The 11456-nt window shown below is 35.1% G+C and overlaps 1 protein-coding gene across 1 annotated transcript in view; it reads left to right on the forward strand.

Moving 5' to 3' along the window:
• The window catches only part of Wbp4 (WW domain binding protein 4), a 22163-nt gene extending 11856 nt beyond the window's left edge, over positions 1–10307 (forward strand). Inside the window, exons 5-9 of the mRNA XM_023700127.1 lie at positions 938–1108; positions 3659–3705; positions 4133–4205; positions 7593–7777; positions 10140–10307. Of these exons, the coding sequence (XP_023555895.1) occupies positions 938–1108; positions 3659–3705; positions 4133–4205; positions 7593–7777; positions 10140–10307 (644 nt within the window). The remainder of the gene's footprint in view (positions 1–937; positions 1109–3658; positions 3706–4132; positions 4206–7592; positions 7778–10139) is intronic.
• The last annotated feature ends 1149 nt before the right edge of the window (positions 10308–11456 follow it).

Genomic DNA, 11456 nt, shown 5'->3' on the forward strand with positions numbered 1-11456 from the left:
GCCGGGGAGATGGCTCAGTGGAATAAGCGCTTCCCTGGCAAGCCCAAGGGCCTGAGTTCAATCCCCGCTTCTGCCAAATAAAAAAACAAATAAATAAATTAATTAATTAAAAATTTAAAAAAATAAAATAAAAAAGTTAAACTGAGTTTCCTTTGTACAGTGGTACCTCGGTTCATGAGCTAAATTCTTTCCACAATTCTGATTACATACCAAATTAAATGAAAACAATCAAATTTTCCCAAAAGGTCATTGAACCTAACCACTGAATTTTAGTTGGTCTCATCCAATTCACTTTGCAACCAGAATGGTGGAAAGAATTAAGTTTGTGAACCAAAGTGTCCCTGTATTTTTTGTCCGGTCTTCTGTCAAAATGTTTGATTTGTAAGGACTGTGTTACAAATGTTAACTCTCAGCCTGGGAATAAATATAGCTCAGCGACACAGGCACCTCCCTGGCAAGCGCAAGGTCCTGGGTTTGATTCCTAGAACTAAAAAAAAGAAATGTTAACTCTCATATTCACTGTAAATATTTTTTCATACTATATATAAAATACAGTACAAAGAGAAGAGATTAAATTGTTTTTGTTTTTGCCGTACAGGAAGATTTTATTATGTAGCCAAATTTAGCATTCTTTTTGTATGTGTGTGTCTTTTTCAGACAAGGTCTCACTATGCAGTTCAAGCTGCCTTGAGCTTACTTTGTAGCCCATGCTGGTCTTGTACTCACAGCAATCTTGTTACCTCAGCCTACCAAGTACTAGGATTATAGGCATGAACCGCCACACTCTGGTTTTTACAATAGTTTTAGAGTAAGTTTTGTAATAATGTATAAAGTCCCCAAAAGAATCTGTTAGGCTTTTGATTAAAGTAACATTATTAAAGTATTATAACAGAAAAGTTACCTCAATATCTTTATCCTTCTCTTACTATTTTTTTAGACATCTCAGAGTCACCAGTACCCAGCACTGTCCCAATTCCCTCTGCATCAAATCAACAAAAAGAAAAGAAGAAGAAGAAGAAGAAGAAGAAAAATGATCCTTCAAAGGGTAGATGGGTAGAAGGTATAACCTCTGAGGGTCACCATTACTATTATGATCTTATCACAGGAGGTAAGTCATTTAAGCACAGAACTAGTAGAAAATAACTTTATTAGTCAAACAGAACTGTTTTGTTTAGGATTTTTATTTAATATTGGATATTTTAAACAAATATAACAGCATCTTTTCATTTTTACCAAAAGTTTATGTGCTCTTTGTTTTTATTTTTTATTATTTATTTATTTATTTATTTTTGCAGTATGGGGGATTTAACTCAGGACCCTGCACTTGCCAAGCAAATGCTTATTCTACTGAGCTTTCTCCCTGGCCCCCATATGTGCCCTTTAGGACAATACCCTTTTCATTATGGCTTAATGTCTAATAAGTTTTAATAATGACTTCCTTCCAATTAACCAAAGCTTTGTATTTTTTCAGTGATATCTCCTGAAAGTATGAACTAGTGTAAATAAAGCATTTTCATTGACATAAGTTGTCTCACTCCCACTCCATTAATTGTAAAAGTTCATTTTATATCCATATGAAGGTTGTGAGCCAGAAACTGATCTCTTTATATGTAGTTATCTTGATTGACATAGTAAATTTGTCCTTTATATTATTAAGTACTAGTTTCAGTTATTTACGTAATATTTTTCAGGAATATCAAAAATACCTTCATATTCCCTACAAATTAAAAACAGTTGGAGTTATTATTCCATATGGAAGTTTAGGGAAAATAAATTATCTTACTCTCCAGAAACATGAAATTTAGTGGCAGAAATAAGTGAGTTTGTCACAAGGAAAAATTTTAAAGTGCTATATAGAAATGTAAGATTATATAATTGCTAGAAATGAGACATTGTGCTTATGTGAATCTGAAAGATTATCACAGATTAAAGCTGATCTCTAACCTTATCAGGCAAAGTAGTACACACCTGTAATCCCAGCTGCTCTAGAGGCTGAGGCAGGATTGCAACTTCAGGGCCAGTCTGGACAACTTATGGCCCAGTGAGGGCTAGCCTGTCTCAAACTGGGGTATGGAGTGGAGGGGCAGCCATACTGTTCCCTGGCTCAAAAGGAACACAGAATAAGAACTTTTTTTTTTTTTTTTTTTTCAAACCGGGGATTGAACTCCGGCCCCTGCGCTTGCCAGGAAAGGGCTTATGCTACCAACCCATCTCCCTAGCCCCTAGGGAGAAACATCTTTTTTTTTTTTTTTTTTTAGAACCAGGGATTGAACTCAGACCCTTGCCCTTGCCAGGGAAGCACTTATTCCACTGAGCCATCTCCCCTGCCCCAGAATTTAACATTTTTATCCCTAACATCTAACACAATGCCTGACACAATACAAACATTCTGCGAGTATTTTGATTAAGATCTCTGACCGGTCAGAACAACATGACTGAAAAATAAATTTGAAAGTGAGAAACTTAGAAAATTAATGAGTGGGAATAAAATACAAGGTTCTTTAAAGCTATCAGTACAGAAATGTGAGACTGAAAAAATAGGTTGGGGTGATATTGTGGGAAACTGGGAGAAAGATGGTATAATTTGTTAGGATAGGAAATACAGGAAGCAGAAATAAGTTTGGGGGAAATAATGAATTCACTTTTGTAGATGTTCAATTTGAGGTACCTGTAGAACATGTGGCAATTTGCAGTAGCTAATTGAGTGTCTGGAGTTAGGATTGTTAAATAGAGTGGGATACAAATAATGTTCTGAATCTCAGTAAGTATATGTGATTGCAGAGACTAGAGCAAGAAGGAAAGAAGGTGAGTAGTACACATATTTGAAAGAAATGGGTAGGAAGAAAGCCAACAATAAAGCATGGTCAAGGAAGTAGACATGCTGGCACGCACTGTAATCCCAAGCACTCTGGCATCTAAGGCAGGAGAATTATGAATTTGAGGCTAGCCTGGACTACATACAGCAAGATCATCACAAAAAAATAAAAATAAAAAGATAGGAAATTAGATGAGAAATTAATAGAAAAACCTTGAGAAGACAATATTGTTTAATTATTAGAATACTCTTTAAAATCAAATCAGTTTTGGACTGCAAAGAAAGTAACAATTTGCTTGAACTAAGCTTTAAGTGAAATGTATGTTGTAGCTCAGTAATGAAGATATCCATAAATATGTACTAGGGAAGAGAAATTTTTCTCAAACATACTTAGAACTATTTCTTTTTTCCCTTCTAGTATTTCCTTCACCATCCTACTTATGTACTCTGGCCTCCAGCAATTTTGTTAATTGCCCGCATACTTTATCTTATTCTTTTTACAAGTCATTCTCATTCCAACTCTCCCTTACCCTAAGGTAACAGAAAAGTCCTTCCCTTCCTTCAAAATTTACCAGGCCTAAATTCCAATGAACTCATTGAAAGAAGACCTACCTCACTCTCATAATTCTATAGAAGTCCTAGTAACTTCTTATCCTTTATTCTGTTATTTCTTGGTTCTATAGCATTCACCTGTATTCTTCTGCACAATACTGCTGGGATGTTTGTTTGCTTTTCAGTTATTTGTTACACTGGCATTTCTATAATTTTTTGCCAAATGTAATAATTTTCAGGTTTTTCCTTAAGCAAAATCATTTTTATAAATACCCTGTGTTTTGCTTTTAGCATCTCAGTGGGAGAAACCTGAAGGATTTCAAGGAAATTTAAAAAAGGTAATGGGTACATTGATAGTGTTTTAGCGTTATTTTTTTAAATGATTGGTTTCTGGGCTTGCAAGTAAGCAGATTTACTTCCAAGTAAGCTCCTCCCCCTTCCTTTCTTCCCCTAGTCCTTTTGTCAGAAGATTGGGTAGAGATGAAACACTGGTAACTGTTCAAAAGCTCCATCCATGTAAATACTAAATGGTTTGTAGTAGTTGCCATCCAGATGTTCCTGACCGTCTAGAAGGGATTCCTGGCTTTCAAAAGTGATACATTTTCTACTTGAATATCAGCACATGATTATCACAAACCAGATTTCCTAGTCAAGACTGGTATCACCATCCCCAATTTCCAGATGTCAGATGGAAAGGAATGGGTAGCTTAGTTATTCAGTATGTAATCATTATCTTCTGTTCATTCTGATTCTTTTTCCTATTAGACAACAAGGGAAATTTGGATAGAAGGTTTAAATGAAGATGGTTATAGTTATTACTATAATACAGAAACAGGAGGTAAGTGTTATCTTCGACTATGTTAATTACTTAAATTATCTCAGAAACTGCTTGTTAATCTGGTAAATTATCTAAACATGAGAATATATGATTCTATAGCAAGCATATATTATTTTTGTAAGTTAAAAATATTAATGCAAGGCTAGGGAGATAGCTCAGCAGCCTAAGTGCCTGCCTGGCAAGCGCAAGGACCCAGATTTGATCCCTGGTACTGCATGCCATGCCAGGCACGCCATGTCGGCCACAGAAACTGGGTGTGGTGGTGCACACCTGAGAGGCTAAGACAGGAAGATCACTGAGTCTAAGCTGCGTAGCCATACCCTGCACCAAATGAATGGGAATGAGAAATAAAAGGGCCAGTGAGATAGCTCACCAGACTAAACACCTGCTTAGGTAAGCACAGGAACTGCGGCATCACATTCTACATCAGTCCTGCCTCTGGATATGCAGAGCCAGCAGAGTCTGGGTGAGATGGCACCTGTAATCCCAGCACAGGGAAGGCTGAAACCAGGAGGATCACTAAGAATCTGAGTTGCCTCGTAAGACCCTACACCAAATCCATTTTAAAAAAAGAAAACATTAAGGCAGCAGAAAAGCAAAAAGATTTATCATATTCTGTGATATGCAGCCATAGTGTTCTTAATATAGCACATGCAAATTTGAAGCATTTTGAATAATTAACTGATTTTACTATGATTATTTTATAAATATTTTCTTAGAAGGTACCTCATAGATCACCTAATTCAGCTTTTTTCCTTTGGTTTTAGAGATTAAGCTTAGAGCCTCATGCTTGTTCTGTCACTGAGCTATATCCCACAAAGCTTCAGCTTTCTTTTTCCTTTTTTAAAAGCCAAAACTGAAGGTACATTAGCCATGGCTAAAATTGTCAAATTTCTACTTTGAATAATGTTTCAGTTGCATACATAATTCCTACCTTCCAGTACCCTCTATATAACATTAAACATAGCAGTGTTTCTGTGTAATAGTACCTGTTACATTGTAGGTGTTTGTCTTGAAAATTGTTTTTGTTACTTGAATGAAATTTAGATAAGGAAAAGTAGTATTTTTATTAGTTAAGGGTCTATACATACTGAACAATTTCAGCTTATGCTTGTAGCAGGGTTGTTATTATTATTATTATTATTATTATTATTACTGAAACTCTGTACCAAATACTTTATTTTTATTTTTTTGGCAATTTATTTATTTATTTTATTTTTTCAAACCAAATTGGTAGGACAGTTTCAATAATTAACACATTGCATACATTCTTCCTAGCAGGGTAATTATTAATGGCAGTTGATTTTACTCTTAAAACTATCTCAGGTCGAGCAATGGCCGTGACTCATCTTCATGTCTGACACTGACAAAAGGATGTACAAAGGGTGGTACAGGGCTACAGGATAAATCCTGAGAGTACTTGGCTGACCTTATCAGATATAAAAGTTACATTTCTTGTTATATAGGTCTTGCTATATCTTAGTCTTAACCATCCAGTAGAAAAGTATAAAAACGAGGTATATAAAGTAAATCCCTATTAGTACGATGAGCTGTAAAAGGCTCAAGTCAATAACTTCTGAGGATAGCCCACTAATATTATAGACTGCTAGATAGTGTTAGATTGTTTAGTTGAATTCAAACACCTATAGTATTTAGATGCCAATAGAATATTCACCTCTGACAGGACAAAAAAAAAAAGATACAAAGGAATTTTGTATCTAAGATATTTATATATACAAAATAGGATAAATTTACAGCTACTTTTGCTTAATTCAATGAGAAGAAACAGGTGTACTAAGAGTGTTTGGACAGAATATCCTATCTACTTCTTGTACTGTGGATAACCACTAAGATTATAACAGTGTACAGTGTATTGATTATCAAAACTGTCCTATTAATCAGCTGTGAAACTGTCTCATTCGTATATCTCAATAAAAAATAAAATAAAAAAATAAAAAGAAACTCTCTCAGCTGGATAGTAAATTGTGTAGCCTTCCTTTTATTAAGCTAAAAATAGAGTTATCTACAGGACAAATGGGCATGCTTTTGTTTTACAGCACCTGCTTAAGATCCTGAGTTCAGTTCACATTGTATTGAACCACTAGATGGCAGTAGAGTTCAATCAAGGTTTATTTCCCCAATAAGAAATGACAAATTATACTTATTCAGATCTTCATGTTATGATCACACTTTGTGAAACTTCTAGAAAAATTTTCATTATAGTGAAGTCCAGGAAATCTCACTGTTCTCATTGTGTTTCCTGAAATTAATGTCAGGTAAATTGTGAGAGTCCTTAAAATAGCACCCCGTTCTTATATCCCTCAATTGGAGTTATAGCTTGCAGTAAATCTGGGTTTGTAAATTGAAATCAGTTTCTGAACGATATAAGAGCCAGACGTTTGAGAGCCATTATTAATTTTTTTGATCGAGTGTGAAGTGAATACAGTATTTCAGAGGTCACACAAGTATAGGTCATGTGCAAATGAGAGAAACACCTATTATATTACTTAAATGCAAAAATACACACTAACCAAACTATTTAGTATTAGTGATATACAAATGCAAAGCTAATCATGACCTTTAATCTGTGTACTTGTTATTTGTAACAAAAAATGTGTGTGTCAGATCAGTAACCTCCTAGGGGTTAACAATTATAAATGAGAGAAAATATTAGGATTAGGTCTAGGGTAGTGGTACTTGTAATCCTAATATTCAGGAAGCTGAAGTAAGAGAATCACCATGAGTTCAAGGTCAGCCTGGGCTAAGAAAGAATTCAAGGCCTAAACTACATAGTGAGACATTGTCTCAAAAAAAAGTGTTAGAATTGATAAGTAAATAGCATATTATTGCCGTATCTAGATGTCCATCCCCCCCTCCCCAAGCTTCACACAGTCATAGGTGGGGCTTTTTCAGAAGTGGCTGTCTCTAGGGTGTGTGATACTGGGATCAATTCATGGTACAATGCTAGGATCAAGGGCATGAAGATTAAAAGTTTGACTGCTACCTGCCCTAGGTAGCCTGGGTAAGATATAAGGGATGCAAAGATACCTTGTTGCTTCACTACCTTTTGCCCTGCCCTCCATGAACTATTCTTGTGTAATACCTGCTGCCATGCTACTATGCCGTGGAGTCAGACAGTTATGGACTGAAACCTCTACAGACTATGATCTAAATAATAAGTCTTTCTTCCTTTAGGATTGAGTATTTTGTTTCAGCAATGAGAAAAGGAACTAATACATAGCATGGTTTAAAATGTGTCGAGCAGGATCGATATGGGAAAAACCTGTCTCAGATTAGCAACCCCTTAAGGGTTAATAATTATAAATTGATGGAAAATATTCAGATTGGTAAATAAGTAACATGACTGTTAAAAAATGTGTTGAGCAGAATCCAAATGGGAAAAACCTGATGATTTCATCCCACACACTGGCAATATGCTTTCTAATAAGGTCAATGAAAAGTCACTTGGCACCCTAGAAGAATCTGAGTCATCAGATAGTGAATCTGATGGAAAGCAAGACTCAAAAAGAGAAGTTGATGCAGAAACAAAACAGCTAAAAATAAGTTTCAAGGTAGGTTCTTGATTTGCTTACCACAAAAATTTATCAGTTTGTAAAAAATCTCTAAAGACCTGCAGTCTTCTGGTGTAAGATAGAAATAAAGCCAGGACATGTTTAGTATTTCCCTCCCCCATCATTGGTTTTGCTTTGCATGGATTTAATTACCCATGGTCAACCAAGATAAATGTGAAATGGAAAATTCCAGAAGCAGGGCTGGAGAGATGGCTCAGTGGTCTAAAGCACCTACTTGGAACAAGCTTGACAAAGCATAGGGACCGCGGTTCGAACCCCAGCACCACATACCAGCCAGCCCCACCCCCTGGCGGGCTGAGCTGGCCACACACACACACACACACACACACACACAATAAATAAAATGTTAAATAAATAAATAAATAAAAAAGAACTGGCAATTTAAAAAAAAAAGAAAATTCCAGAAGCAAATCATTCATAAGTTTTAAATTACATGGTTTTCAGAGTAGTATGATGAAATCTTAGTTTTATTTTTTCTATTTTATTAATATTAATCTCTTACTATGCCCAATTTTTATATTTATCACATTCTATACATGTATGTGTATAGAATCTATAGGTTTGGTACTATCTGGTTTTAAGCATCAACTGAGTATTTCATGTATTCCCAAAGATAAGATGGGCCTATTGTGTTTTGAAAACTGGATAGATGGTTGCACTGTTTACTGATATCTTTTTGAGAGACAAGATACTAATTTCATTTAGACTTTATAAGTTTGACTGTATGTTTTTCTTTTTAAATGCTTGACAAATGAAGCTTAAGAACAGGCAGACAAATGACTGGATAGATCTTTGTTTGGAAGTGTTTTTGGTCCTATGCAATAGACAAGCGTATGGACAGACTTTTTTGGGTGTTAGCAAAGGAATGCTTAAAGGTGATTCCTTTTAAAAGGATATAGTGTAGGAGACCAACAAACTCAAAATGCTAGGAGAAATTAGAAGTATTACAGGTAATAATGGGATTGGATAAGTATAGAAGTAAGGGAGTCAGCCAAAAGAATTAAGAACTACTGTACTTGGAGAGAGGACTTTAGCTTTTAAGATTTCATGGGTAGGGCATTTTGAGTGCTAACCTAGTTCAAATTACAGGAATGTAGGTGTAAGGATGTAGCATTGTGGTGCTATCTATGCACCAGGGGCTGTATAAGAGAAGAGACTTATACTAGATGGCTAAAGCATAGTAAAGGCCAAAGTAATTGGTTTTGAGACCAGGTAATTTTTAAACCTCCTATGATGATAGCAGGAGTTTGCATAGGGAGAAAAATTGTGCCAGTGTGCCAAAATCATGAGTAAATAGACAGTAATGGCCAGAGATCATTGATCATAAAAGGAAGAAAACAGTATAGAAAATGGTATGATTGTCAGAGGAGATCTGTAATGCATAAAGAGAGTAGAACATCATGACCTTGTACCTCAGTAAGAATGTTTTATTAAGAAAGCCATGCCCTAGAAGCAATCAGGGTTGCCAAAACAAAGTGGATGCTTCCCCTCTAGTTCTGTGATACCAGCCACACAGCTAACATAGTTTCAAAGATTTATCAAGGAAAGTATCTCAGACCAACTACTCATCATTGTACAGTTTGCAGAGAGGTTTAAGTCCAATTTATGGTCCACTTGCTAATCTGGGTTACAGTGTTTTGTTACTTTAGATGAACAGATGCCATAAAGCACCTGCCCCATTGAGGAACTTCAGTAGAAAATACTTCTACCCCAGGGACTATCTTTCTAATTTGCACAAAGTTGCTAGTTGTATAGGTCAGTGAGGCTTTGGCAGTGTTCTCAAAATGAAGGTGGATTTCAGTTAAGATTTACAGGTTCAAGGAGTTCTTTATGATAGGCATTAGCTGTAGAAGGGCCTGATGACATGGTATCAGATTCAAAAGAGGTATCATATAAAGAGAAGTCATTATTGGATATGTAACTTAACTAAGAAAACAAAAGGTCTTCTTACTTACATACCCTTAATTGTACATCTCATGGCATGAATTAGTTAATGGCCAGGATCTTGTTATATTATTTTAAAATGCACAGCATTGGACATAATAACATTTCAGATGTAATGAGAAAACCTAATCAAGGGGCTGGGGAGATAGCTCAATAGAATAAGCACTTGCCTGGCAAGTGTAAGGTCCTGAGTTCAATCCCCAGTTCCGAAAAACAAACAAACAAAAAAAAAAAAAACAATCAAACATTAAGGTTCTTCCAATATACATTATGTTATTGTATACAGATGTAAAGTACAGTATTTTGATAAATATATAACAAAACATTTAAAAGAAATTTTGTTTTTGTCATGGCAGTTTTGCTTGAAGTATATTCTTTCTTGACTTTTATATATCAGGAAAAAAAGAAAAATAGCAATGAAGAAATTGCCCCAAAAGTACAGAAAGAAAAAAGTGTCCAGAAGCAGAGTTCATCAGGTCCAAGTGAAGAAAAATCCAAAACTTTGAAAAAATCAAACCCATATGGAGAATGGCAAGAAATTAAGCAAGAAATTAGGTCTGAGTAAGTACTTGAAACTTTAACTCACCATCATTACAAAGGTTATATACCTTAGACCTTTCATAACTTGTAGTCACTGATTTCAAATGTACTGTAATAATGACACAGTGTTTTTTTGTTTTTGTTTTTGTTTTGGCAGAACCAGGGATTGAACTCAGGCCCTTACATTTGCCTGGGAAGCGCTTATTCTACTGAGCCATCTCCCTGGCCCCTATTAATTTATTATTAAATATTTTTTAAAATAAGGCAGTAGCTACTTTGAAAAGTAATCTAATGATTTAATAAAGGTAAGCTAAAATAAGCTTAGTTCCTATGAAAGCTTGACTATTAGATAAATTTAAATTTTTATTGGCATATGTTAGCACTACGTGATTAAATTTTTTGTGGGAAATTGGTACATCCTGCCTCCTTTCCTTACCCCTTTCCCCTTCATCTCTTAGTCTTCTTTCCTATTGAAAAACATTTGCTTACATCCTATTATGTTTTGTTTTGATATTTATTTATAATTTGGGTTTCTCATATAAGAGAAACCATACAATATTTATTTCACTTAATATGGCCTCCAGGTGCATCCATTTTCCTTACAGATGACTCAAGTTTATCCTTCCTTATGGTAGAGTATTTTTACACAAAGGCTACTTCCCAAGATTTAGCTGTTAGGAGTTGTGCTCCTATAAGCATGGATGTGTTTGTATCAATATAATGTAATGTCTTTAACTCTTTTGGAGAGATATCTAGAAAGAGAATAGCTGAATCAAATGGAATATCCAATTTTAGTGTTTTGAAGAATCTCCATACTGATTTCCATAGTGATTGTACTCATTTACATGTCTACCAGCAATATAGAAGGATTCCTTTTTCCCTGAAGGCTTGCCAGTATTTTTTGGAGTTGCTGATGATAGTCATTCTTTCCAAAGTAAGGTAGAATCGCAGTATTGTTTTATATCTTTTTTTTACCCCCTGGTTCTAGGGATTGAACTCAGGACCTTGTGCTTCCCAGGCAATCAGTATTGTTTTAAGTTGTGTTTCTCTAAGGGCCAGTAATGAGCATATTTTCATATATTTACTGACCATTTATACTATTACTTCTGTGTAAGAAGTGTGTATTCATTTTAGTTATGAGGTGTCTTTTTTTTTTTTTTTTTTTTTTTTTTTT

The sequence above is a fragment of the Octodon degus genome, unplaced genomic scaffold, assembly GCF_000260255.1.
Source record: "Octodon degus isolate 3935 unplaced genomic scaffold, OctDeg1.0 scaffold00122, whole genome shotgun sequence".
In the NCBI taxonomy this organism is placed as follows: Eukaryota; Metazoa; Chordata; class Mammalia; order Rodentia; family Octodontidae; genus Octodon; species Octodon degus.